Below are 27,458 nucleotides of genomic sequence, written 5' to 3' on the forward strand. Positions count from 1 at the left end.
AAGTAAGAAACTAAAATGGTTATATTAATTAAAAAGAGCATGTCTCAACTGACAGCTAAATGTGTGTTTATTCTGTCTGAGAAAAGCAATAATGTAACAGCCAAACAATTATGTAGGGGAAAAATAAAACATAATAAAGCATTTACAATGTTAATAAACACCCCAGACCCACATGCCCATGCTCTAAACACCTGGCCATAAGTGATGATTATTCAAATTCACTCTTAATGCTTTAGATAACTTGGATAACTTCATCCATGATAAACACAGCAACCAGTTGTATGAACATAACCTAGGGTTAGTTATAAACGAAAACATAAAAACATATATATTGCTTTAGAGAGAAGTATTTACCAGTGTGGAGAACTTTGATCCATTCTCAATAAAGTCAAGGCTGTTGCTACTGTCATTATTACTCTTCTTTAAAGTGTTGCCAGCCAGCAGAGTGTTATCGTTGTAGGAGCTGACAAACTTGAAGTCACTGGTACGTGACCCTGTGGTCATATAGGCATCATAGTTATAAGCACTACGGAGAGTTCCAGTTCCATCAACATCTGCATAGTTGGGAGGTAAATATGCACTGGGAATGGCTACTGCTCCATCAAACAACAGTCTGGGCTTTCTCCTGTGGCAAATCCTTATGGCCACAATAAGAATGATGAAAGTGAGGAAAAATGTGGAAACAGACACCAGAGCAATGATCAGATAAGATGTGAGTTTAGAATTGCTCTCCTCATAAGACATGTCTTTCAGTTCAGGAACTTCAGCCAAGTTATCAGAGATGAGTAAATATACGGCACAGGTTGTAGAGAGAGAGGGCTGTCCGTTATCTTTCACTGAGATCACAAGGTTCTGCTTCATGCTGTCAGATTCAGAAATGTCCCTCTGAGCCCTGATCTCTCCACTGTGGAGACCAATAGTGAAAAGTCCCGGATCAGTTGACTTCACGATCTGATACGACAGCCACGCGTTCTGTCCAGAGTCAGCATCAACAGCGATCACTTTGGAGACCAGCGAGCCAGAAAGAGCAGCTTTAGGAACCATCTCAGTCATGAAGGAGTTGGTCCTCAGTCCTTCTGGAGTAGGGTATAATATCTGAGGAGAGTTATCATTCTCATCTGTTATGAACACACTCACAGTCACGTTGCTGCTGAGTGGAGGAGAACCATTGTCTCTGGCTACAACCTGAACTTTGAAGCTTCTGAACTGCTCATAGTCAAAGGCCCTCACAGCATGGATCACCCCTGTGTCTCCATTAATAGATACATATGAGGAGACCAGAACACCATTGACCTCACTGGGCAACAGAGAGTAGAACACTGTGCCATTCTGTCTCCAGTCTGGGTCTCTCGCAGTAACAGAACAGACAGAGGAGCCAGGCTTGTTATTCTCAGTCACATATGCGCTGTAGGACTGACGTTCAAATGCAGGAGGGTTATCATTTACATCTGATACTGAGAGATGGATGATCTTTGAAGATGTCATTGGTGGATTGCCTTCATCTGTTGCAGTAATTGTAATATTGTAATCATCTATAAGCTCACGATCTAACTCAGCCATTGTAACCAGTGAAAAATAATTCTTTATTGTTTGAATTAATTTGAAAGGAGCATTTCCTTGAATAGTGCACGCAACTTGTCTGTTTCCATCAGAGTCTTTGTCCTGTACATTTAGTAAGCCTACTTCTGTACCCGGTGGTGTATTTTCTGGAATGTGCTCATTGAGAGACTTGATTAATATAACAGGTGCGTTATCGTTAACATCAGTAATGTCTATAACAACTTTAGCATTGGAGGCCAATCCAGCTCCATCCTTTGCCTGAACACGGAGTTCATAATTACTTTCCTCCTCGAAGTCTATTGGTCCTATGACTTTAATCTCTCCACTGACTTTATCGATGGAGAAAAGTCTGGCTGCTTCATCGGATATGCGACTAAAGTCATACGTTACCTCACCATTTGCACCTTCATCTGCATCTATAGCAGTTACAGTAACCACAACGGTGCCCGGTGGAGAGTTTTCGGGTAAAGTAACTTGATAGACTGCCTGATTAAAAACTGGCAAATTGTCGTTAGCATCCAGTACAGTGACGTGTATGGTTGCAGTACCAGATCTCTGCGGAGCTCCCCCGTCAGTAGCAGTAAGTAGCAACGTCACCTCTCGCTGACGTTCCCGATCGAGCTCTTTATCTAAAACCAGTTCGCTATATTTCCCCCCATCTGAATTAGAATGCACAGCTAAAATGAAATAGTCGTTCTTTTCCAGAGAATAGCCTTGGATTCCGTTTATTCCTATATCTGAGTCGTGTGCTTCATCTAAAGGGAATCGAGCCCCTCTAACAGCGGATTCGCCTATCTCAAAATTAATTTCGTCTTTCGGGAAACGAGGTGAGTTATCATTCACATCTTGAACCTGCACAGTAATCCGATGCAATTCCAAAGGGTTTTCCAAAACTAACTCGTATTTTACAGAACACGATGCTCTTGAGCCACAAAGCGTCTCGCGGTCTATCCTTTCAGTAATTACTAGGTCGCCTGTCTGAAAATTAATTTCACATAAAGACTTTCGATTACCCTCAAAATCTATTCTAGCTTTGCGTACTGACAGGGTTCTTGTATTGAGTCCGAGATCCTTAGCTATATTACCTATCACAGCTCCTCGTTTCATCTCCTCTGGAATAGAATAACTCAAATCCCCATGACAGTATCGCAGACAGATAAGGAAGAAGCACATCCATAAAATCCAGTATGAATTTTTTGGGTATTTCGATATCATTCTGTAATCCATAAAATATCCTTAGATTCTCAAAAACTCGAAGAAATCACAGATTAAGTCCAACGTAGTGCCCCACAACGAGTCTTTCTACTCAACGATATTGCGTCGTGTGAATGTCTTTGTTTTATTTAAATATTAGAGCACTGGGTGGAGAACTGTCTCTCTGTCCTAAGCTGGTCAATGGCGACACTCAGAGACTAAAATCAGAACTGCATGAGGTGATCCATACATTGACAGGAGGACTGTCAATGGCAATAACTTTCAACACATTGGCCCCTTTAACTGCAAACCATTTAAATAACATCTAAGAAAACACTTTACGGTATCCAGTGACTATGACCCTGAACCACATGGAGGCAATGTGTTTTTTCAGAGGGTAAATTGGAGCCTTAACTCCTATTACCAATCTATTACTCTATTGGTGTGGAAGGAAAACAACAGTGAATCATTTCAAACCTACCCAGACAACTCCATGCAAAATGAGTTGACTTCTTTGGTGTTTCATGACTAAATATGAAGAAAAAGTGCACCAAAGTAAAATAACATTTCAATACTCTAAAAAGGGGCACAATTGCTGAATTCTCAAATATAACAATTAATATGTTTCTACTGATTAGCTGTGTTTGCCTCTCATTGTTCTAAAATCGTATCATAAGACATCTAAACGGTATTGAAAGATAGCCATATTACAAACATCACTAGCAACATGGGAAACAGTGGAGCCAAAAGAAATCCCTCTTTCTTCACTGAGTGCTTTGAGTAGAATGACAACAACTAAAAACACAATCTCATATACTGTACACACACACATATGCACACACACACACACACACACACACACACACACACACACACACACACACACACACATCTTTCACACAGTTGCATCTTTTTTTCCTTTCCCAATGTGCCTATAAGTCACTAAGCAACTATTCACAGTTCCCACAGCTGAAAGGTGAACTTTCCACAAAGACGGACACAATGTGTTCCCCTACATTCTGGAGCCAACATATTTACAAAAAAAAATTCAGTAGGCCTAATGCATCACAGCATTGTGATGTTTACACACAAGCCTACTAGTCAACAAAAGCACCACTCACTGACTGTGGAGTATGTTTTGCCAGACTGGTGTAGGAAAATATTAGATGATGATTCTTTTCAGTGAAAATGATAATATTTTCTATATAATTTTATATAAAACAAAAAGGTGACAAAACAGCAAGCTTTCACCAAAACACGTTCTTTCGTTCGTAATGTAGTCAAAAATCTCCAACAGTGTTTAATAGTGTTCCAACAGAGTTTATTTTGAAGAACTACTACCACATGCACGTCTAGTATTAATGTGACTAGATTTGCTCATTTTTATTAGATCTAATATCTATAATGTTTTTTATAAGTAGGCCTACTGTATAGGCATCTGCAATAAATGTGCCTAATATATAGAGCTCAAGTTGTTACATTAATTCACACTTGTAATAGTTGTGTGACTCTTGCACTGATTATCTATTTTATTTGCAAAAACAAATAAAAACATTCCTGGAATGAATTCATATAACTGAAAGCCAATATACGGCTATATAATGTCTCTAAATTGCAAGCAGTACTTAGCTTGTCTATTCATGGTACAATTAGTTATATCCAGTACAACACTGAAACCCCCTCAGAATGATTGAAATGAAATATTTCAATGCAACACAAATATCACACAAGTCATATTTGAAAAAATCAGTTTGGTGACTTATTTACCAGAGTGGAGAATTTTGATCCATTGTCAGTGAAGTCAAAACTGTCATTTTCACCAGGGCTCTTCTTCAGTGTGCTATCAGCAAGCAGGGTGTTGTCATTGTATGATCGGACAAACTTGAAGTCGCTGGTATGGGATCCAGTGGTCATATAGGCATCATAATTGTAGGCACTACGTAGAGTTGCAGTACCGTCAACATCTGCATAGTTGGGAGGTAAATATGCACTGGGAATGGCTACTGCTCCATCAAACAACAGTCTGGGCTTTCTCCTGTGACACAACCTCACAGCAATGATCAAGATAATGAAAGTGAGGAAAAATGTGGAAACAGACACCAGAGCAATGATCAGATAAGATGTGAGTTTAGAATTGCTCTCCTCATAAGACATGTCTTTCAGCTCAGGAACTTCAGCCAAGTTATCAGAGATGAGTAAATATACGGCACAGGTTGTAGAGAGAGAGGGCTGTCCGTTATCTTTCACTGAGATCACAAGGTTCTGCTTCATGCTGTCAGATTCAGAAATGTCCCTCTGAGCCCTGATCTCTCCACTGTGGAGACCAATAGTGAAAAGTCCCGGATCAGTCGACGTCACAATCTGATACGACAGCCACGCGTTCTGTCCAGAGTCAGCATCAACAGCGATCACTTTGGAGACCAGCGAGCCAGAAAGAGCAGCTTTAGGAACCATCTCAGTCATGAAGGAGTTGGTCCTCAGTCCTTCTGGAGTAGGGTATAATATCTGAGGAGAGTTATCATTCTCATCTGTTATGAACACACTCACAGTCACGTTGCTGCTGAGTGGAGGAGAACCATTGTCTCTGGCTACAACCTGAACTTTGAAGCTTCTGAACTGCTCATAGTCAAAGGCCCTCACAGCATGGATCACCCCTGTGTCTCCATTAATGGATACATATGAGGAGACCGGAACACCATTGACCTCACTGGGCAACAGAGAGTAGAACACTGTGCCATTCTGTCTCCAGTCTGGGTCTCTCGCAGTAACAGAACAGACAGAGGAGCCAGGCTTGTTATTCTCAGTCACATATGCGCTGTAGGACTGATGTTTAAATACAGGAGGGTTATCATTTACATCAGACACTGATAATTTAATAGTTTTGGAGGATGACAATGGTGGCACACCATCATCAGTAGCAGTGATGGTTATATTGTAATCACTAATTTGTTCTCGATCAAGTTCACTAGTAGTTACTAGTGAAAAATAATTCCTTATTGATGGATTTAATTTAAAAGGAACATTTGGCTGAATAGTGCAGCGGACGGGACGATCACCCTCTGAATCCTCATCTTGTACATTAATAATTCCAATTTCTGTGCCAGGCAACATATTTTCTGGGACTGGATTTTTCAGTGACTTTAGAAATATCACAGGTGCATTATCATTTACATCAGTTATTTCTATAAATATTTTGGCATTGGAGGCTAACCCAGAGGCATCTGATGCCTGGACTCCAATTTCATACTCAGTCTCATCCTCAAAGTCTATTGGTCCAGACACTTTCACCTCTCCACTGATTTTGTCTATTGTGAAGAGCCTTGCGGCTCTATCAGATATGCGACTAAATTCATATGTGACCTCCCCGTTCGCTCCTTCATCTGCATCGGTGGCGCTTATAGTGAGAACCACTGTGCCTAAAGGGGAGTTTTCAGGTAGACTGGCTTTATACACAGATTGACTGAATACTGGTAAATTATCGTTTGCATCAAGTACAGTAACATGTATGGGTACAGTACCGGATCTTGGCGGTGTACCTCCGTCTGTAGCAGTAAGCAATAACGTCACCTCTTGCTCCTGCTCACGGTCTAGCTCTTTGTCTAAAACTAATTCACTGCGTTTACCTCCGTCGGCATTCGAATGAACAGCCAAAGTGAAATGCTCGTTCTTTTCCAGCGAATAGCCTTGTATGCCATTCCGCCCCACGTCCAAGTCGTGTGCCTCTTTCAATGGAAAGCGTGTGCCTCTTACTGCGGATTCGTGGATTTCAAGTTTAATTTCATCGCTTGAAAACCGAGGTGAGTTATCGTTTACATCTTGAATTTGCACCAATATCTGATGTAATTCTAATGGTTCTTCCAAGACAAGTTCGTACTTTAAAGAGCAAGAAACCTTGGAACTGCACAATTCTTCTCGGTCAATCCTTTCCGCAATGACAGCCTCTCCAGATTGCACATTAATATCACAAAAACGTTTGCGAGTACCCTTCAAATCTAACCGAGCTTTACGTGATAATAATCCTCTGGAATCCATCCCGAGGTCCTTCGCTATGTTACCGACCACAGCTCCTCGCTTCATCTCCTCTGGTATAGTATAGCTCAAATCTCCATTACTGCCGGGGAGACGGACAACAGAAATGGTAAAAAATAGAAGTTTGGTAGAAAAACTGCAAATCCTGAATCCTGTCCACATTTTAAACCAGATGAAATGGTTCTTGTGATATCAAATAAAAAAAAAGCCTAAACGTTGTAAAACGCCGTTAATACGCTCAAAAGGGAATGATTTCGCGTCTGCTATCCGCTGTTACGGTGACATTGTATGGTTTGGAAGGGTGGATTCTCAATCTAAATATTATAGCAGTAGTAAGAAGTGAGATCTCAATTGCTCAACGCTGGTCAATGGCGACACTCAGAGGAATAAGAGAAAAGTGCAATGTCTGAAGAGCGCAGGATGTGGGACAAATGCATCAATTCAACTCAAAGTAACAAATTGCCTCGTTATTTCAAAACAATACCAACCACAGTCATATGGGATGCCACACCTACTTAAACAGCCGTGCCTTAAAATGCCCTGGCAAAACCATTCCTGCTTAAAATAACAAAACGACCTCTGATCAGACATCAGTCAATTTTGCAGTGCACAATGTTCAATGAAAACAAACGGTCATTATTGGTAAACACGTCTTGGACACTGTACTTATTCTACACAACAACCCCACAGCATAAACACACTCACACACACACACACACACACACACACACACACACACACACGCACGTGCGCACACACACACACACACACACACACACACACACACATACCCAACAGCATTTCAGATAAATGTGTGCCATTTCCTCAATACTATATAAAAATAAATCAAGTTGGAAGTAAAATTAGCCCCACTATATGCACCAAGGATAATATATATTTTTTATGTACACACCGTTTCAAGGAGATCTAATCCTATCCTGACATATCTGACATTAAAAGCAAAACTTAAAAGTCAGGAGTTTATTTTCATTGCTGACAAACAAAACGTTTTCATTATTTCCACACCAAACCACAACCAACCAAAATGCTTCTGTGGAAGTGCAGCTAGAACAAAATAAATATGTATAGAATTACAAAAACTTTAAGTATTTAAAACCATGCCATCATACCTGCCCATGTTGCCTATAACTAGTGCCATTGCACATTAGTGAAAATATAATCAATGTATTACCAGAGTGGAGCACTTTGATGCCTCCTCAAAAAAGTCAAGGCAGTCACTGTTGTCATTTGGACTCTTCTTTAGTGTGTTCCCAGCAGGCATGGTGTTGTCATTGTAGGATGTAACAAACTTGAAGTCACTGGTACGTGACCCTGTGGTCATATAGGCGTCATAGTTGTACGCACTACGGAGAGTTCCAGTTCCATCAACATCTGCATAGTTGGGAGGTAAATATGCACTGGGAATGGCTACTGCTCCATCAAACAGCAGTCTGGGCTTTCTCCTGTGGCAAATCCTTATGGCCACAATGAGAATGATGAAAGTGAGGAAAAATGTGGAAACAGACACCAGAGCAATGATCAGATAAGATGTGAGTTTAGAATTGCTCTCCTCATAAGACATGTCTTTCAGTTCAGGAACTTCAGCCAAGTTATCAGAGATGAGTAAATATACGGCACAGGTTGTAGAGAGAGAGGGCTGTCCGTTATCTTTCACTGAGATCACAAGGTTCTGCTTCATGCTGTCAGATTCAGAAATGTCCCTCTGAGCCCTGATCTCTCCACTGTGGAGACCAATAGTGAAAAGTCCCGGATCAGTCGACTTCACGATCTGATACGACAGCCAGGCATTCTGTCCAGAGTCAGCATCAACAGCGATCACTTTGGAGACCAGCGAGCCAGAAAGAGCAGCTTTAGGAACCATCTCAGTCATGAAGGAATTTCCTTCTGGAGTAGGGTATAATATCTGAGGAGAGTTATCATTCTCATCTGTTATGAACACACTCACAGTCACGTTGCTGCTGAGTGGAGGAGAACCATTGTCTCTGGCTACAACCTGAACTTTGAAGCTTCTGAACTGCTCATAGTCAAAGGCCCTCACAGCATGGATCACCCCTGTGTCTCCATTAATGGATACATATGAGGAGACCGGAACACCATTGACCTCACTGGGCAACAGAGAGTAGAACACTGTGCCATTCTGTCTCCAGTCTGGGTCTCTCGCAGTAACAGAACAGACAGAGGAGCCAGGCTTGTTATTCTCAGTCACATATGTAGGACTGATGTTCAAATACAGGAGGGTTATCATTTATATCAGATACACTCAGATGTATTGTCTTGGAAGACGACAGTGGTGGAGTGCCTTCATCAGTAGCCATAATAGTAATATTATAATCACTGACAAGTTCACGATCAAGTTCCGCTGTGGTAACTAGTGAGTAATAATTCTTAAGAGATGGAGTTAATTTAAATGGCACATTTTGCTGAATAGTGCAACGGACCTGTTTATTCCCCTCTGAATCCTTATCTTGCACATATATCATGCCCACCTCTGTGCCAGGCAAAGCATGTTCCAAAACATGATTCTTGAATGACTTCAGAAATATAACTGGTGCATTGTCATTGACATCCACAATATTTATAACAACCTTGGCAGTAGAGGCTAGTCCAGCACCATCTTTTGCTTGAACACGTATTTCATGTTCCCTTTTTTCTTCAAAGTCAATGGGTCCAGTTACTTTAATTTCTCCACTTACTCTATCTATTGAAAAGAGCCTGGCTGCTTTATCAGATATACGATTGAATTCATATGTAATCTCGCCATTTGCTCCTTCGTCTGCATCTGTTGCACTAACCGTAACAATTACAGTGCCTAAAGGTGAGTTTTCAAGAAGATTTGCCTCATATATTTGTTGAGTGAACACTGGCAAATTATCGTTAGCATCCAAAACAGTGACATGTACGGAGACTGTACCAGATCTCTGCGGTGTACCGCCGTCAGTAACAGTGAGCAGCAGAGCTAGTCCCTGCTGTTGCTCACGATCCAGCTCTTTATCTAAAATCAATTCACTGTATTTTCCACCATCGGAATTGGAATGCACAGCTAACGTAAAATGGTTATTCTTCTCCAACGAGTAGCTCTGTATACCGTTTCGGCCTACATCAGCGTCATGTGCCTCATCTAAAGGAAATCTTGCACCTTTAGCTGCAGATTCTGCTATTTCTAGTTTGATCTTATCCTTTGGAAAAACAGGTGAGTTGTCATTTATGTCTTCAATGTGGAGAGATACTTGATGTAGTTCGAGTGGATTCTCTAATACAAGTTCATATTTCAGATTGCAAGATATTTTAGATCCGCAGAGCTCCTCGCGGTCAATTCTATCAATGACAAAGAATTCGCCAGTTTGTTGATTTATGTCGCAAAAGCGTTTGTCATTGTCCTCCGTATCCAAGCGAGACTCACGGTAAGAAAGACTCTTTGCATCAAGCCCAAGATCCTTCGCTATATTTCCAACCACATATCCTTTCTTCATCTCCTCTGGAACCGAATAGCTTAAGTCGCCATGACATACATGAAGAGAGACAAAGATCCATGCCAAATTAAAAATCCACGACGAGAAAACGTCTTTATATCCCATGACATTAACGTGTTATGTGTCTGAACAAATAAACAAAACATCCAATTCAACTGAAAACTAACAATGTTTACGACGAGGTTATATATAATATGCGGTCTCCTCCTAAGGTTTTTTGAGACCCGCCGATACTGTTTGGCCTTTCTGGATGTAGCCTAATCGCAATCTTAATATTAATGTAGTGGGAGGCAGCCTGCTGTTAAAAAGAAAGACTAGCCAAGGGCGACACTCTTAGTACTACACCCGAATTGCAGGGTACAGAAATAAACTGAACTGAATCTCACTGGTTAAAAAATAACCTTTAAATTGTCTATCATATTAATATCCCAGAAAAAAAAACAGAACTGCAAGATTTTATATGTTAGGGTCGGCTTCATAAATATTGTTTACTTTAAGTGGATACTGACCATTTATTCATGTCTTTATGCTGTGATGAACATAGAGGTGCAACGTGGAGTTCCGCGCGCACGCACATACACACATGGCACGAGACTTTTTCTCACAGTAACAATAATTATATTATGCACACGTTATTTGGCAGTGTAAGTATTTAAAAAACAAGACTAAAGTTATAAAAAGCCAACAAGCCGCACAGTCAAATGTTTCACAACAGAACAGACAAACTGTCGCTGTCCACTAGTGTGGTGCTGAAACTGTGCGCGTAAGAATATCACGTTTAGCAATTGAAACATTGCTACTTTGCAGAAGAGTGCGAAGGAAAGATAGAAAATAGCAGCGGCAGAACAGAGTAAGGGGTGGTACGGCTCCATGAAACAGAATTCAAGAATAAAGATAGGAGATATCTCTGGCGCACAAAATATTCACTGTGCAGTTAAATCAAGCCACGATACCAATGAAAGAAATCAGGAAACGTTCATACAGGATGTATATGTACAAAATCTCCAATTAAAGCATCATTTCACATTCACAAGAGAGATTGTCAACTGGGGAATCCATGTCTGTAGAAACATTTTCCACAAATGTTTAATTTGGTTTCCATTTAGTTTTCTTTAGTATGACACTGGTGTGAAGAGTGTTTTCAAGGACAGTGCAATGATGAGTCTACTACCCTACTGAAAACATCCACTACACCATTCGTTTAGAGTGCTCCCTTAACCTTGTAGCATTCAACATTTAGGATAAAATAAAATCACTTCTCAAATTAGCCTTCAACTCACTTTAATATTGTATGGGTATGGAAGTGGAAATGTGGACAATAGGAACAAACTCACTGCTGTTGTATTCAAACAATCCACACACTTATTATGGATATGTTAATTTGAGTAAAGCCAAAAAAAAATGAATGTTTATAATGAATACTGAATACAAACATGTGTACATGTATTATTTATAGGGAAACTTGAAAATAAGCACAAACACAAAAAAGCAAAAACACCTTCACAAGGCCAAATCTCTAGCTAATGTACTCATCTAACTGTAGCAAATATAATTGAAAACAATGCCATTTAAGAGAATTGGGATCAAATAAGTACGCAGGTCAAAAATTATCTTAAAATGGGTTTACCAGAGTGGAGCATTTAGATCCATTCTCAGTGAAGTCAAGAGAAGTGAAGTTCAGACAGTCACTGTTGTCTCCTGGACTCCTCTTCAGAGTGGTGCCAGAAGGCAGAGTGTTGTCATTGTAGGATGTTACAAACTTGAAGTCACTGGTACGTGACCCTGTGGTCATATAGGCATCATAGTTATAAGCACTACGGAGAGTTCCAGTTCCATCAACATCTGCATAGTTGGGAGGTAAATATGCACTGGGAATGGCTACTGCTCCATCAAACAGCAGTCTGGGCTTTCTCCTGTGGCAAATCCTTATGGCCACAATGAGAATGATGAAAGTGATGAAAAATGTGGAAACAGACACGAGAGCAATGATCAGATAAGATGTGAGTTTAGAATTGCTCTCCTCATAAGACATGTCTTTCAGTTCAGGAACTTCAGCCAAGTTATCAGAGATGAGTAAATATACGGCACAGGTTGTAGAGAGAGAGGGCTGTCCGTTATCTTTCACTGAGATCACAAGGTTCTGCTTCATGCTGTCAGATTCAGAAATGTCCCTCTGAGCCCTGATCTCTCCACTGTGGAGACCAATAGTGAAAAGTCCCGGATCAGTCGACTTCACGATCTGATACGACAGCCACGCGTTCTGTCCAGAGTCAGCATCAACAGCGATCACTTTGGAGACCAGCGAGCCAGAAAGAGCAGCTTTAGGAACCATCTCAGTCATGAAGGAGTTTCCTTCTGGAGTAGGGTATAATATCTGAGGAGAGTTATCATTCTCATCTGTTATGAACACACTCACAGTCACGTTGCTGCTGAGTGGAGGAGAACCATTGTCTCTGGCTTCAACCTGAACTTTGAAGCTTCTGAACTGCTCATAGTCAAAGGCCCTCACAGCATGGATCACCCCTGTGTCTCCATTAATGGATACATATGAGGAGACCGGAAAACCATTGACCTCACTGGGCAACAGAGAGTAGAACACTGTGCCATTCTGTCTCCAGTCTGGGTCTCTCGCAGTAACAGAACAGACAGAGGAGCCAGGCTTGTTATTCTCAGTCACATATGCGCTGTAGGACTGATGTTCAAATACAGGAGGGTTATCATTTACATCAGAGACAGAGAGATGGATTGTCTTGGAAGAAGATAATGGTGGTGAGCCTTCATCAGTAGCTGTTATTGTCACATTATAATCACTTATAAGTTCTCGGTCCAATTCAGCGGTTGTAACAAGTGTGTAGTAGTTTTTAATGGATGGATTTAATTTAAAAGGAACATTCTGCTGAATGGTACAGCGTATCTGTTTATTTCCCCCTGTATCTTTATCCTGAACATTAATAATCCCTATTTCACTTCCTGAGGCTACATTTTCAGGGATTGGCACATTAAGTGATTTGATGTATATCACAGGCGCGTTGTCATTTACATCTGTGATCTCTACATCAACTTTGGCGTTGGATGCCAACCCTGCACCATCTTTTGCCTTAACCCATAATTCATACTCATTTTTGTCCTCAAAGTCTACTGTTCCTATCATATTGATTTCTCCAGTCACCTCATTAATAGAGAAAAGTCTAGCTTCTTTATCAGATATGTGACTAAATTCATATGTAATCTCTCCATTGGCTCCTTCATCAGCGTCAGTAGCACTTACAGTCACAACCACAGTACCTAAATGAGAATTTTCAGGTAGACTAACTTTATAAACGGTTTCACTGAATACAGGAAGATTATCGTTTGCATCAAGGACAATAACACGTACGACCGCAGTACCAGATCTTTGTGGAAAGCCTCCGTCACTAGCAGTAAGCAACAATGTCACCTGCTGCTGCTGTTCACGATCAAGCTCTTTATTTAAAACCAATTCACCGTATTTTCGACCATTCGAATGCGAATTCACATCTATGCGAAAATAATCATTCTTCTCAAGGGAATAGTTCTGTATTCCATTTCGCCCCACATCGGGATCGTGGGCCTCATCCAAAGGGAAACGTTCGCCTTTATGGGCAGATTCCCTGATTTCCAATCTGATTTCACTCTTCGGAAAACGAGGTGGGTTGTCATTTATATCCTCAATCTGCAGTGTAATCTGATGCAATTCCAAGGGGTTCTCCAAAACTAATTCGTAGTTTAAAGAGCATGACGGCTTTGATCCGCACAGCTCCTCGCGGTCAATTATTTCTGCAATAGCCAGTTGTCCTCCCTGTAGATCAAAAAAACGTCGGCCATTTCCTTCCATGTCTATTCGAGCTTTGCGATCCGATAGTCCTTTAACACTGAGACTAAGATCCTTTGCTATATTGCCAAACACCGTCCCTTTCTTCATTTCCTCTGGCACGGAATACGTGATATCGCCATTACAAGTGCACAAAAACACAACAATGAATAGGCCTACGGTCCAGAACCCAGCATGGAAATGCGAAATTCCCTTAGATTCCTTCATCTTGTTGTCAGAAAATATTTATTATACTGCAGTAGAGCATCAAACAAGCTGTGTCACACAGCTAAAGGGTACGTTACTTCTAAACTTAAAATATTCGGTGTTAGGCTACCATACAAAAGCTTTTTGCTGCGTGTGTCGCGTTCATGGGTAGCCTTAACTCTGAATTATAATATTAAATCAAGGGGTGTGGACGCGTTTGTAACTGACTAAAATTGGTAAATGGCGCCACTCTGTGTATTTCTGGCATACTGCATCGAAAGAACCCTCAGAGTGACACCATATTCCTGTGTGGGAAATCCTAAATACTAATACTGTAATTATAGGTCTTATTTATTTAAAACAGAGAGAAACACACAAACACTCACATGCAAGCACATTGATTTTGCATTGTGATGGTAGTCTAAAGCAACTCTTTTTGGTTGATGATTTTAAATCTGCTACTGTAGTTTGGAAAGGCTGTTGTGGTCCATCCTTTAACTTCAACCGTCCTAAACTGATGACAATCCAATCCCCTGCTGCATACCATGAACAATTATCACATACTTCAACTAATGTATTGTATTATTTAATCACAGAATTGCTAAATACTAATATGCATTACTTTTCGAAACAGTTTTAGCTTTCAGCATTACTGCCAATCATACCTGGAGTTCCTAAAATCTACACATTCAGGAAAAGGTCAATTGGGGTGTGATTCCTGATTGCAGACACATGCTGTCTAAAGTATTAACATGAGACAAAGTTTACACAGCCATGTTGAAGTTGACTAAAAAGAGGAATTTAAAAAATCATATTTTGGAAACTGATCTTAATGCCTTAATTAAAAAATGAGGGGAAAATCCAACCTTTAGGGACACCAATTTTCTCTGAATAAATAATGTATCATAAATAAATAAATGCCCTTCCTTAAAATTCAGGGGGCATCAGTATATAAACCCCTATGTTAAATTCCCACAGAGGCAGGCAGGATTTTATTTTTTAAGGTGAGTTATTTCATGGATCCAGAATACTATCCTCCTGATAAAGTTCCCTTGGCCTTTGGAATTAAAATAGCCCCATCATCACATACCCTTCACCATATCTCACGATTGGCATGGGGTTCTTTCCATAATCATCTCTGAATGCAAATCAAACCAGCTATTATGGTAACTGAAATAAAACCATGGCAATCATCGCATACCCTTCACCATACCTAGAGATTATTCAAAAAGAGTGCAAGAGCAACTGCACTAATCAAGTCATCAAAGGATATACAAACCGAACGATAAACAATAGATCAAGAAAAAGTGGGATACAAACACAATTAGTGAAGTTGGACTTATTCCATCCTGCATGGCCTTTCAGTCTGATGAACTATTCTAAAATGTTCTAAAACACATCTCCATCACAAATCTATATTCCAAAATGTGTTAACTGCTTCCTACTCACAGTACTTAGAAGAAATAATCAAAATTATGCTTCTCTGACTTAGCCTAAACATTGATAAAATGTTATGTATGTGTTATGGATGTTATGTCCTGGCGAACATCAATTCAATATTATCTGAAGAGACTTCAAGCAAAAATGTTCTCTCCAGGTTAAAATGTAATGGAAATAGAAGAAACACATAGTCTCTATAGCTTCCAGTATAAATGGACAATTAACTTGCCAAAATACATTAAGATAACGCCTTCAAACATATTTCTAATGTAATTCTAACAAGATATTTCAATTATTTACCAGAGTGGAGCATTTAGATCCATTCTCAGTGAAGTCAAGGGAAGAGAAGTTCAGACAGTCAATGTTGTCTCCTGGACTCCTCTTCAGAGTGGTGCCAGAAGGCAGAGTGTTGTCATTGTAGGATGTTACAAACTTGAAGTCACTGGTACGTGACCCTGTGGTCATATAGGCATCATAGTTATAAGCACTACGGAGAGTTCCAGTTCCATCAACATCTGCATAGTTGGGAGGTAAATATGCACTGGGAATGGCTACTGCTCCATCAAACAGCAGTCTGGGCTTTCTCCTGTGGCAAATCCTTATGGCCACAATGAGAATGATGAAAGTGAGGAAAAATGTGGAAACAGACACCAGAGCAATGATCAGATAAGATGTGAGTTTAGAATTGCTCTCCTCATAAGACATGTCTTTCAGTTCAGGAACTTCAGCCAAGTTATCAGAGATGAGTAAATATACGGCACAGGTTGTAGAGAGAGAGGGCTGTCCGTTATCTTTCACTGAGATCACAAGGTTCTGCTTCATGCTGTCAGATTCAGAAATGTCCCTCTGAGCCCTGATCTCTCCACTGTGGAGACCAATAGTGAAAAGTCCCGGATCAGTCGACTTCACGATCTGATACGACAGCCACGCGTTCTGTCCAGAGTCAGCATCAACAGCGATCACTTTGGAGACCAGCGAGCCAGAAAGAGCAGCTTTAGGAACCATCTCAGTCATGAAGGAGTTGGTCCTCAGTCCTTCTGGAGTAGGGTATAATATCTGAGGAGAGTTATCATTCTCATCTGTTATGAACACACTCACAGTCACGTTGCTGCTGAGTGGAGGAGAACCATTGTCTCTGGCTACAACCTGAACTTTGAAGCTTCTGAACTGCTCATAGTCAAAGGCCCTCAAAGCATGGATCACCCCTGTGTCTCCATTAATAGATACATATGAGGAGACCAGAACACCATTGACCTCACTGGGCAACAGAGAGTAGAACACTGTGCCATTCTGTCTCCAGTCTGGGTCTCTCGCAGTAACAGAACAGACAGAGGAGCCAGGCTTGTTATTCTCAGTCACATATGCACTGTAGGACTGCTCTGCAAATACAGGAGGGTTATCATTTACATCAGATACAAAAAGGTGTATTGTCTTAGTAGAAGAGAGTGGGGGAGAGCCTTCATCTGTAGCGATAATTGTTACATTATAATCACCTGCAAGTTCACGGTCTAATTCAGCTGTAGTAACTAGTGTGTAGTAGTTTTTAAATGAGGGATTTAATTTAAATGGAACATTCTGCTGAATGGAACACCGAACCTGTCTGTTTCCCCCTGTATCTTTATCCTGAACATTAATTATCCCTATTTCTGTCCCAGGAGCTACATTCTCAGGAATAGGCACATTAAGTGATTTAATAGATATCACAGGTGCATTGTCATTTACATCTGTGATCTCTATATCAACTTTGGCATTAGAGGCCAACCCTGCACCATCCTTTGCCTGGACCCATAACTCATACTCAGACTTGTCCTCATAGTCTATTGTTCCAATGACTTTTACTTCTCCTGTTACTTCATCAATAGAGAACAGTCTAGCTGCTTTGTCAGATATATGACTAAATTCATAGGTGACTTCTCCATTTGCTCCTTCATCTGCATCTGTAGCACTTACAGTCACAACCACTGTGCCTACAGGAGAGTTTTCGGGTAGACTGGTTTTATAAACGGTTTCACCGAATACTGGATGATTATCATTTGCATCAAGCACAATAACACGTATGACTGCTGTTCCAGACCTTTGTGGAGATCCTCCATCACTAGCAGTAAGCAACAATGTCACCTCCTGCTGCTGCTCCCGGTCAAGTTCTTTCTGTAAAACCAATTCGCTATACTTTCGTCCATTCAAATGAGAATTCACTGCTAAGATAAAATAATCATTGTTCTCCAAGGAATAGGCCTGTAATCCGTTTCGCCCCACGTCGGAATCATGCGCTTCATCCAAACGGAAACGTTCACCCTTATCGGCAGATTCCCTGATTTCCAGTTTGATTTCATTTTTCGGAAAGCGAGGTGAGTTGTCATTTATATCCTCAATCTGTAGAATAATTTGATGCAACTCAAACGGGTTCTCCAAAACTAACTCGTAATTTAATGTACATGATGGTTTCGAACCACAGAGCTCCTCGCGGTCTATTCTCTCTGCAATAACCAGTTCGCCTCCCTGAAGATCGCAAAAACGTTTGCCATTCCCTTCTATGTCTATTCGAGCTTTGCGATCCGATAGTCCTTTAGTACCGAGACCCAGATCCTTTGCTATATTGCCAAACACCGTCCCTTTCTTCATTTCTTCTGGCACAGAATAGCTCAGATCGCCATTACAAGTGCGAAAAAACACTGCAACACACGTAATCCAGAACACCGTACGAAAATGAATATTCCTTTCGTATTTCTTCATCATGCTATCACAAAACATTTTCTCCGTAGTCCTCCCGTTCAGAAGCAAACAAAATCTATACCAATGTATTTAAACGTAACATATAACATAAGATGTCTTTGTAAATATTTTTAGCGCAGCACTACCACACCATTGCTTTTCACCTTGTCGTTGCTTTCATGGATAGCGCGTAATCTCCACTCTGTATTGTAATATTAAATGAAGGGGTGTAGAATACCCTTGTAAATGGCTAAAATAGGTAAATAGTGCCGCTCTGAGTATTTTTTGGAGTACTGCACCTACAAAGATGCCCACAGCGTGGAACTCTAGTCCTAGCGACCTAGACAGATGACTGCTGTAGTTACACTATTTGTTCATACACAAGACACAAAAAGGTATTTTTATATGTTCTATTAATGCAGTTGGGTATAGGCCTACTTGTTTTGAAATAATTATTGGACCCTCTAAATGGAGAGGAATCCCTTGTAGCAGACTTGACAAGGTCTGATAAATCAGCCAAGTTCAAATCTGTATCATAACGACAGCATGCTGCTTAGTTCTCCTTTTGGTTTCTTTCAGATGGAAGGGAATGAATGAATTGACTTATATAATATTGTTAATTGAGACATCAATTATTAGTTCACACTTAATCAATCACACTACACATACAGCTTTGCTGTGCCAAACTGGGTCAGTATTACTTCCAATCAGTCAGGATTGTTTTTTAGAAAACATGATTAGGCTACACAGGCAGAAAATAAAATTAGATATAAATCCCCAAAGAGGCGGTTTTCTACAGCCTGAAATACTAACACATGTAGACACCAATAAACAGCTTCCAGACTGCTGACATTACCGCAATGTTAAGTTAATCACTTTCATGAATGCATATTCCATAGTACACAAACAATCACCTACTCACAACGCATTGAGTGAGTCCCAAACAGCAATGCAAAGTACTTATAACAGAGACTATGTAGCATTCTATTTTTGTTCAGTTAAATCAACAATTACCTCTCAAAAATATGCTGAGGTTGCCAACTATATGGAAATGCCCATTCAAACAATATCAGCAAAGCCTACTACAACACATTAAATAGCAACCAAACCAAATGTATGGCAAAACCTTTGAATCACACGATACCCAGCAGAATTTAGAATCATCTTCTAATGAAGGGAGAACATGGAAATTCAACAATTGCTTGAATGTCATGGAAAACACCTTGGAAAGATGTGTGTAAAAATGACACCTGTCAATCAAAAGCTATAATTATAAAATATGTTTTATCAAATATTTAAATAATTTACCAGAGTGGAGCATTTAGAGCCATTCTCAGGGAAGTCAAGTGAAGTGAAGTTCAGACAGTCACTGTTGTCTCCTGGACTCCTCTTCAGAGTGGTACAAGAAGGCAGTGTGTTGTCATTGTAGGATGTAACAAACTTGAAGTCACTGGTACGTGACCCTGTGGTCATATAGGCATCATAGTTATAAGCACTACGGAGAGTTCCAGTTCCATCAACATCTGCATAGTTGGGAGGTAAATATGCACTGGGAATGGCTACTGCTCCATCAAACAGCAGTCTGGGCTTTCTCCTGTGACACAACCTCACAGCAATAATCAAGATAATGAAAGTGAGGAAAAATGTGGAAACAGACACCAGAGCAATGATCAGATAAGATGTGAGTTTAGAATTGCTCTCCTCATAAGACATGTCTTTCAGTTCAGGAACTTCAGCCAAGTTATCAGAGATGAGTAAATATACGGCACAGGTTGTAGAGAGAGAGGGCTGTCCGTTATCTTTCACTGAGATCACAAGGTTCTGCTTCATGCTGTCAGATTCAGAAATGTCCCTCTGAGCCCTGATCTCTCCACTGTGGAGACCAATAGTGAAAAGTCCCGGATCAGTCGACTTCACGATCTGATACGACAGCCACGCGTTCTGTCCAGAGTCAGCATCAACAGCGATCACTTTGGAGACCAGCGAGTCAGAAAGAGCAGCTTTAGGAACCATCTCAGTCATGAAGGAGTTTCCTTCTGAAGTAGGGTATAATATCTGAGGAGAGTTATCATTCTCATCTGTTATGAACACACTCACAGTCACGTTGCTGCTGAGTGGAGGAGAACCATTGTCTCTGGCTACAACCTGAACTTTGAAGCTTCTGAACTGCTCATAGTCAAAGGCCCTCGCAGCATGGATCACCCCTGTGTCTCCATTAATGGATACATATGAGGAGACCGGAACACCATTGACCTCACTGGGCAACAGAGAGTAGAACACTGTGCCATTCTGTCTCCAGTCTGGGTCTCTCGCAGTAACAGAACAGACAGAGGAGCCAGGCTTGTTATTCTCAGTCACATATGCGCTGTAGGACTGCTCTGCAAATACAGGGGGGTTATCATTTACATCTGATACTGAGAGATGGATAGTCTTGGAGGAAGACAATGGTGGAGAGCCTTCATCAGTAGCTGTAATTGTTACATTATAATCACCTACAACTTCACGGTCCAAATCAGCTGTAGTAACTAGTGTGTAATAGTTTTTAATAGAAGGATTTAACTTAAAAGGGACATTCTGCTGAATGGAACAACGGATTTGTTTATTTCCCCCTGTATCTTTATCCTGAACATTAATAATCCCTATTTCACTTCCTGGGGCTACATTTTCAGGGATTGGCACATTAAGTGATTTGATGTATATCACTGGAGCATTGTCATTAACGTCTGTGATCTCGATATCAACTTTGGTGTTGGATGCCAACCCTGCACCATCTTTGGCCAAAACCCTTAATTCATAGTTATTTTTGTCCTCATAGTCTATAGTTCCAATTACTTTGATCTCCCCAGACACTTCATCAATAGAGAACAGTCTAGCTGCTTTGTCAGATATATGACTAAATTCATAGGTTACCTCACCATTTGCTCCTTCATCTGCATCTGTGGCAGTTACAGTCACAACAACAATACCCAAAGGAGAGTTTTCGGGTAGACTGGCTTTATAAACGGTTTCACTAAATACTGGAAGATTATCGTTTGCATCAAGCACAATAACACGTATGACTGCTGTTCCAGACCTTTGTGGAGATCCTCCATCACTAGCAGTAAGCAACAATGTCACCTCTTGCTGCTGCTCCCTGTCAAGCTCTTTATCTAAAACTAATTCGCTGTATTTTCTTCCATCCGAATTTGAATTTACAGCTAGGACAAAATGGTCGTTCCTCTCCAGTGAGTAGCTTTGAATTCCGTTTCGCCCCACGTCGGAATCGTGCGCTTCATTCAGTGGGAAACGTGCGCCTTTATCAGCAGATTCCCTGATTTCCAATCTGATCTCACTCTTCGGAAAACGAGGTGGGTTGTCATTTATATCCTCAATCTGCAGTGTAATCCTATGTAATTCCAAAGGGTTCTCCAAAACGAATTCATAGTTTAACGAGCATGATGGCTTCGATCCGCAGAGCTCCTCTCGGTCTATCCTGTCTGCAATAACAAGTTCTCCTCTCTGAAGATCAAAAACGCGTTTTTCATTCCCTTCCATATCTACCCGAGCTTTCCGGTCTGATAGTCCTTCAATACCAAGACCAAGATCCTTGGCTATATTGCCAAATACCGTGCCCTTCTTCATTTCTTCTGGTACGGAATAGCTCAGATCGCCATTGCAAGTACGCACAGACACAGCAATGAATGCAATACAGAACATCGCACCAAAATGAAAAATCCGCTCTGATTTCTCCTTCATGTTTTCCAAAAACAATTTTGTTCAAAAAGAAGCTAAATGCCAATGATTGTAACTTAACAAAAAGAAATGTCGACAATTCTCCTTCAATATTACTATCACGTCTATTGTCGCTTGCTATCATGGACAGCCTATAGGACTCCCTACTATAATATTAATTCAAGGGGTGTTGATGCGCTTGTAAAAGGCTAAAGTTGGTAAATAGCGCCTCTCAGAGTATTTTTAGTGTACTGCTTAAATGATCAAACGACGCCTTTGGAATCACACTGTGGTCCAAACCAAAGCATTCACGCTCAACTTATGGCTGCAACAATTTCACATTCAAACAAACAAACAAAACAGCACATAAATATTATTGTTTTCTACTTGCAGTACACTTGGGTGTGATTCATCTTAAGAGCATGCCATCTAAAGGCAAAGAAATCCTCTGTAGCAGATGCTGTGAAGTCTGTTATTCTGTCTATTACAAAACTGTATGATAATTTCAGCATGCAGTGTATTTCTCCCACAATTCTGCTGTAGTTTCAAGGGCAGGAAATAATTTAATTATATTGTTTGCATGCATTAAACTGTATCCCTCTTTCTACGCAGACACAGTATCAATTTGCCAAACTGTGACTGCTGAAGCATTACTGGAAACAAAGCATGAACGTTCTAATAAAAACAAAATCAGATTCTGCCATCAGAAACAAATTAAAAGACATGTTATTCCACTGCATAGATAACTGCTGTCTGAAATACTAGCATAAACAGAAAACAGTAGAACGCAATCTAAAACACTCTAAACCAACTGCTAGAAAGAAAGACATGGAGCATTTACAAGAAGAGTGTAAGAAAACAAAGAGAATTGCTCTGATGAAGTATTTCTGGACAATACAAATAGACAGGCAGACAACGACAAATCAATAGAGCTGTACAGATCAACAAACGGACAGATAAACTAAACAGATACACTTCAGTTTCAAGAAAGTAAAATATCAACCATGTGTCAGGCATGTCAGACTGTACTACCTACTCCAACATACATGGTCTTCCAGTCTGACAATCTATTAGGTTATCACAACGGTAAACCCATCATGAATGTGTATTCAAACTGCAGACTGCACACCAATAATCTCCTCCTACAATCTCCTACTTATTTATGCAAAGAGGTGAAAGAACATCTTGCACAGACAGTAGAAAAACATGGCATAACACAACCATTTGGTACTTTTTCACTTACGTCCGATATTGTCTGAGGAATCTTTTAGCACAATTTCTTTCTGAATAACTTTCTGAGCCGGCAGGATAGCAAAAACAAAACTACACTAGTCTCTGATTTGCTGGGTTAAATCAAATATGAACTCATCATACTATGCTGCGGCAGAATAAAGAAGATAAATCTGAACCCATTTCATCAACACTGGCAAGGCCTACAACATCAACCCATTAGTGAAAAGTGGCAATCTTTAGTCTTGCAGCTAAGATCCATCAGAAGAAATGAAAAATGTACTTAGCATAGAAAAATCCTTAGTTCTCATTCTCAGTTCTTATTTTGGTAAACATATTTGAAATTCAGTTGTTTGTTTATAATGCAAAAAGTTTGGACGAAAAGGAAAGTGAAAGGAAATAGTGCCTTCTACTAGATCCTTAGGAAGTGAAAACTTATTTTAAAAAGCTGTAATTATGAAACATGTAGAATATTTCAATAAATATTTACCAGAGTGGAGTACTTAGATCCATTCTCAGTGAAGTCAAGAGAAGTGAAGTTCAGACAGTCACTGTTGTCTCCTGGACTCCTCTTCAGAGTGGTGCCAGAAGGCAGAGTGTTGTCATTGTAGGATGTTACAAACTTGAAGTCACTGGTACGTGACCCTGTGGTCATATAGGCATCATAGTTATAAGCACTACGGAGAGTTCCAGTTCCATCAACATCTGCATAGTTGGGAGGTAAATATGCACTGGGAATGGCTACTGCTCCATCAAACAGCAGTCTGGGCTTTCTCCTGTGGCAAATCCTTATGGCCACAATGAGAATGATGAAAGTGATGAAAAATGTGGAAACAGACACCAGAGCAATGATCAGATAAGATGTGAGTTTTGAATTGCTCTCCTCATAAGACATGTCTTTCAGTTCAGGAACTTCAGCCAAGTTATCAGAGATGAGTAAATATACGGCACAGGTTGTAGAGAGAGAGGGCTGTCCGTTATCTTTCACTGAGATCACAAGGTTCTGCTTCATGCTGTCGGATTCAGAAATGTGCCTCTGAGCCCTGATCTCTCCACTGTGGAGACCAATAGTGAAAAGTCCCGGATCAGTCGACTTCACAATCTGATACGATAGCCACGCGTTCTGTCCAGAGTCAGCATCAACAGCAATCACTTTGGAGACCAGCGAGCCAGAAAGAGCAGCTTTAGGAACCATCTCAGTCATGAAGGAGTTTCCTTCTGGAGTAGGGTATAATATCTGAGGAGAGTTATCATTCTCATCTGTTATGAACACACTCACAGTCACGTTGCTGCTGAGTGGAGGAGAACCATTGTCTCTGGCTACAATCTGAACTTTGAAGCTTCTGAACTGCTCATAGTCAAAGGCCCTCACAGCATGGATCACCCCTGTGTCTCCATTAATGGATACATATGAGGAGACCGGAAAACCATTGACCTCACTGGGCAACAGAGAGTAGAACACTGTGCCATTCTGTCTCCAGTCTGGGTCTCTCGCAGTAACAGAACAGACAGAGGAGCCAGGCTTGTTATTCTCAGTCACATATGCGCTGTAGGACTGCTCTGCAAATACAGGAGGGTTATCATTCACATCTGATACAGAGAGATGGATTGTCTTGGAGGAAGACAAAGGTGGGGAACCTTCATCAATAGCTGTAATTGTTACGTTATAGTCACTTATAAGTTCACGGTCCAATTCAGCTGTTGTAACAAGTGTGTAGTAGTTTTTAATAGATGGATTTAATTTAAAAGGAACATTCTGCTGAATGGAACAACGGATCTGTTTATTTCCTCCTGTATCTTTATCCTGAACATTAATGATCCCTATTTCACTTCCTGGGGCTACATTTTCAGGGATCGGCACATTAAGTGATTTAATATTTATCACAGGTGTGTTGTCATTAACATCTGTGATCTCTATTTCAACCTTGGCATTTGAGGCCAATCCTGCACCATCCTTTGCCTTAACCCATAATTCATACTCATTATTGTCCTCATAGTCTATTATCCCAAACACTTTTACATCTCCAGTTACTTCATTAATAGAAAATAGTTTGACTGTTTTAGCAGTTATGTGACTGAGTTCATAAGTGACCTCTCCATTTGCTCCTTCATCTGCATCTGTAGCACTTACAGACACAACAATAGTACCTAAAGGAGAATTTTCAGGTAAATTGACTTTGTAAATAGTTTCACTAAATACTGGATGATTATCGTTTGCGTCAAGAACAACAACACGTATTATTGCAGTACCAGACCTTTGTGGAGAGCCTCCATCACTAGCAGTAAGCAACAATGTCATCTCCTGTTGCTGCTCCCTATCAAGCTCTTTCTCTAAAACCAATTCGCTGTAGAGTCGTCCATTTGAATGAGAATTCACAGCTAAGGTAAAATAATCGTTCTTCTCCAGGGAATAGGCCTTTAACCCATTTCGCCCCACGTCGTAATCGTGCGCTTCATCCAAATGGAAACGTGCACCCTTATCGGCAGATTCCCTGATTTCCAGTCTAATTTCCTTTTTCGGGAAATGAGGTGTGTTGTCATTTATATCCTCAATCTGAAGTGTAACCTGATGCATTTCCAAAGGGTTTTCCAGAACTAACTCGTAATTTAACGCACATGATGGTTTTGACCCGCATAGCTCCTCGCGGTCTATTCGTTCTGCAATAACAAGTTCTCCTCCTTTAAGATCGCAAAAACGTTTGCCATTTCCATCTATGTCTATCCGAGCTTTGCGATCCGATAGTCCATTAACACTGAGACCCAGATCCTTTGCTATATTGCCAAACGCCGTCCCTTTCTTCATTTCTTCTCCTACGGAATAGCTCAGATCGCCATTGCAAGTGCGTAAAAACGCCGCAATACATGCAATCCAGACCACCGCACGTAAATGAATAATTATTTCGGATTTCATCATGTTATCACAAAATAAATTATCCCGTAGTCCTCCCGTTCAGAGACAAACAAAGCGTGTATGCCAAAGTAATTTAAATTTAACATACGATATATTGGGAAAAGAAATTTGCGCACCACTACCACCCTATAGCCTTCGACGTTTGTGTCGCTTTCGTGGATAGCGTGTAGTCTTCAATCTATTGTAATATTAAATGAAGGGGTGTACAATGCGCTTGCAAATAGCTAAAATTGGTAAATAGTGCCACTCTGAGTATTTTTGGAGTACTGCACCCACAAAGATGCCCACACAGAGAGAGGGACTCTAGTCATAATGTGTGCAGTCTAGACAGATGACTGCTGTAATTACACTTTTTGTTCACATACAAGACATACGTAGTTTTTTTTATATGTTATATTAATGCAGTTGGGTATAGGCATACTTGTTTTGAAATATTGTTGTGCCTGTACCCTTTAAATGGAGAGGACTTTGCTGTAACAGCCGTTGCAAGGTCTGGTAAATCAGCCCTATTCAAAGCTGTATCTTAACCTCAGCATAGACCTCCCTTTGGTTTCCTTCAGATGGGAGGGCATGAATTAATTTACTTATACAAATGTTAATCAACATTTCCATTAGTAGGCTAGTTCAAACTAAATCCATCACAATACACATACAGTTCTGCTGTGCCAAACTGGTTAAGTAATACTTCAAAACAGTCATGATTGTTTCTAGGAAACATCATTAGGCTACAGAGTCTAAAATACTAACAAACACATGTAGAAACCAATAACAAAAAAACCCCAAGCTTCCAGTCTGTTGAACTATGACATTATCACAATGTTCAATCATACTCATGACTGCATATTCTACAGTACAGTAACAACATCAACACACTGATAGTGAGTTCCAAAAAGCATTGCAACGCAATCAAAGAGCTTCTTTGCATAGAAAGTAGGAAAATATGGCTTCACGTAACAATCTAATATTCTTTCACTGACTTTAAATGTTATCTGAATAAGACAATGTTATCTGAATATAACATATTAATAGAACACTATATACGCCTATAGTCTCTGTTTTTTATTTATTTATTTATTTATTAGGTTAAAATCAACAATTAACTCACAATACTATAATGAGGTTGCCAATTATGCCTGTATCAATT

General features: G+C 40.3%; 3 protein-coding genes across 5 annotated transcripts in view; all 3 read right to left on the reverse strand.

The window, feature by feature from the left end:
- LOC121709120 (protocadherin gamma-A4-like) overlaps positions 1 to 22,221 on the reverse strand; it is a 162,830-nt gene extending 140,609 nt beyond the window's left edge. The window contains exons 1-2 of one of the 3 annotated variants that reach the window (XM_042092211.1): positions 20,108 to 22,221; positions 11,902 to 12,238 (exon numbers count right to left, since the gene is read on the reverse strand). In XM_042092211.1, the coding sequence (XP_041948145.1) occupies positions 11,902 to 12,238; positions 20,108 to 22,197 (2,427 nt within the window). In that variant the 5' untranslated portion in view covers positions 22,198 to 22,221. Of the gene's footprint in view, positions 1 to 4,521; positions 7,057 to 11,901; positions 12,239 to 20,107 lie in introns of those variants that run through there. The other 2 variants (XM_042092212.1, XM_042092232.1) reach the window with 2 other exon arrangements.
- On the reverse strand, positions 12,244 to 14,380 carry LOC121710140 (protocadherin gamma-A4-like; the record flags this gene model as incomplete). The annotated part of the gene is made up of 1 exon (XM_042094102.1): positions 12,244 to 14,380. A coding segment is annotated over exon 1 (2,088 nt), but the record flags the coding sequence as incomplete, so codon positions are not given.
- Positions 16,039 to 18,585, reverse strand: LOC121708907 (protocadherin beta-15-like). The gene has a single exon (XM_042091862.1). The coding sequence runs from the start codon at positions 18,499 to 18,501 to the stop codon at positions 16,039 to 16,041; it is 2,463 nt and encodes an 820-aa protein (XP_041947796.1). The 5' UTR covers positions 18,502 to 18,585.
- Positions 22,222 to 27,458: the final 5,237 nt, after the last annotated feature.

This window comes from Alosa sapidissima, chromosome 5 (assembly GCF_018492685.1).
Source record: "Alosa sapidissima isolate fAloSap1 chromosome 5, fAloSap1.pri, whole genome shotgun sequence".
Taxonomy (NCBI): domain Eukaryota; kingdom Metazoa; phylum Chordata; class Actinopteri; order Clupeiformes; family Clupeidae; genus Alosa; species Alosa sapidissima.

What these genes read in the sequence shown, in the direction of transcription:
- LOC121708907 (XM_042091862.1), bottom strand. Translation starts at nt 18,501, where the DNA reads ATGTTTTGTGATAGCATGATGAAGAAATACGAAAGGAATATTCATTTT.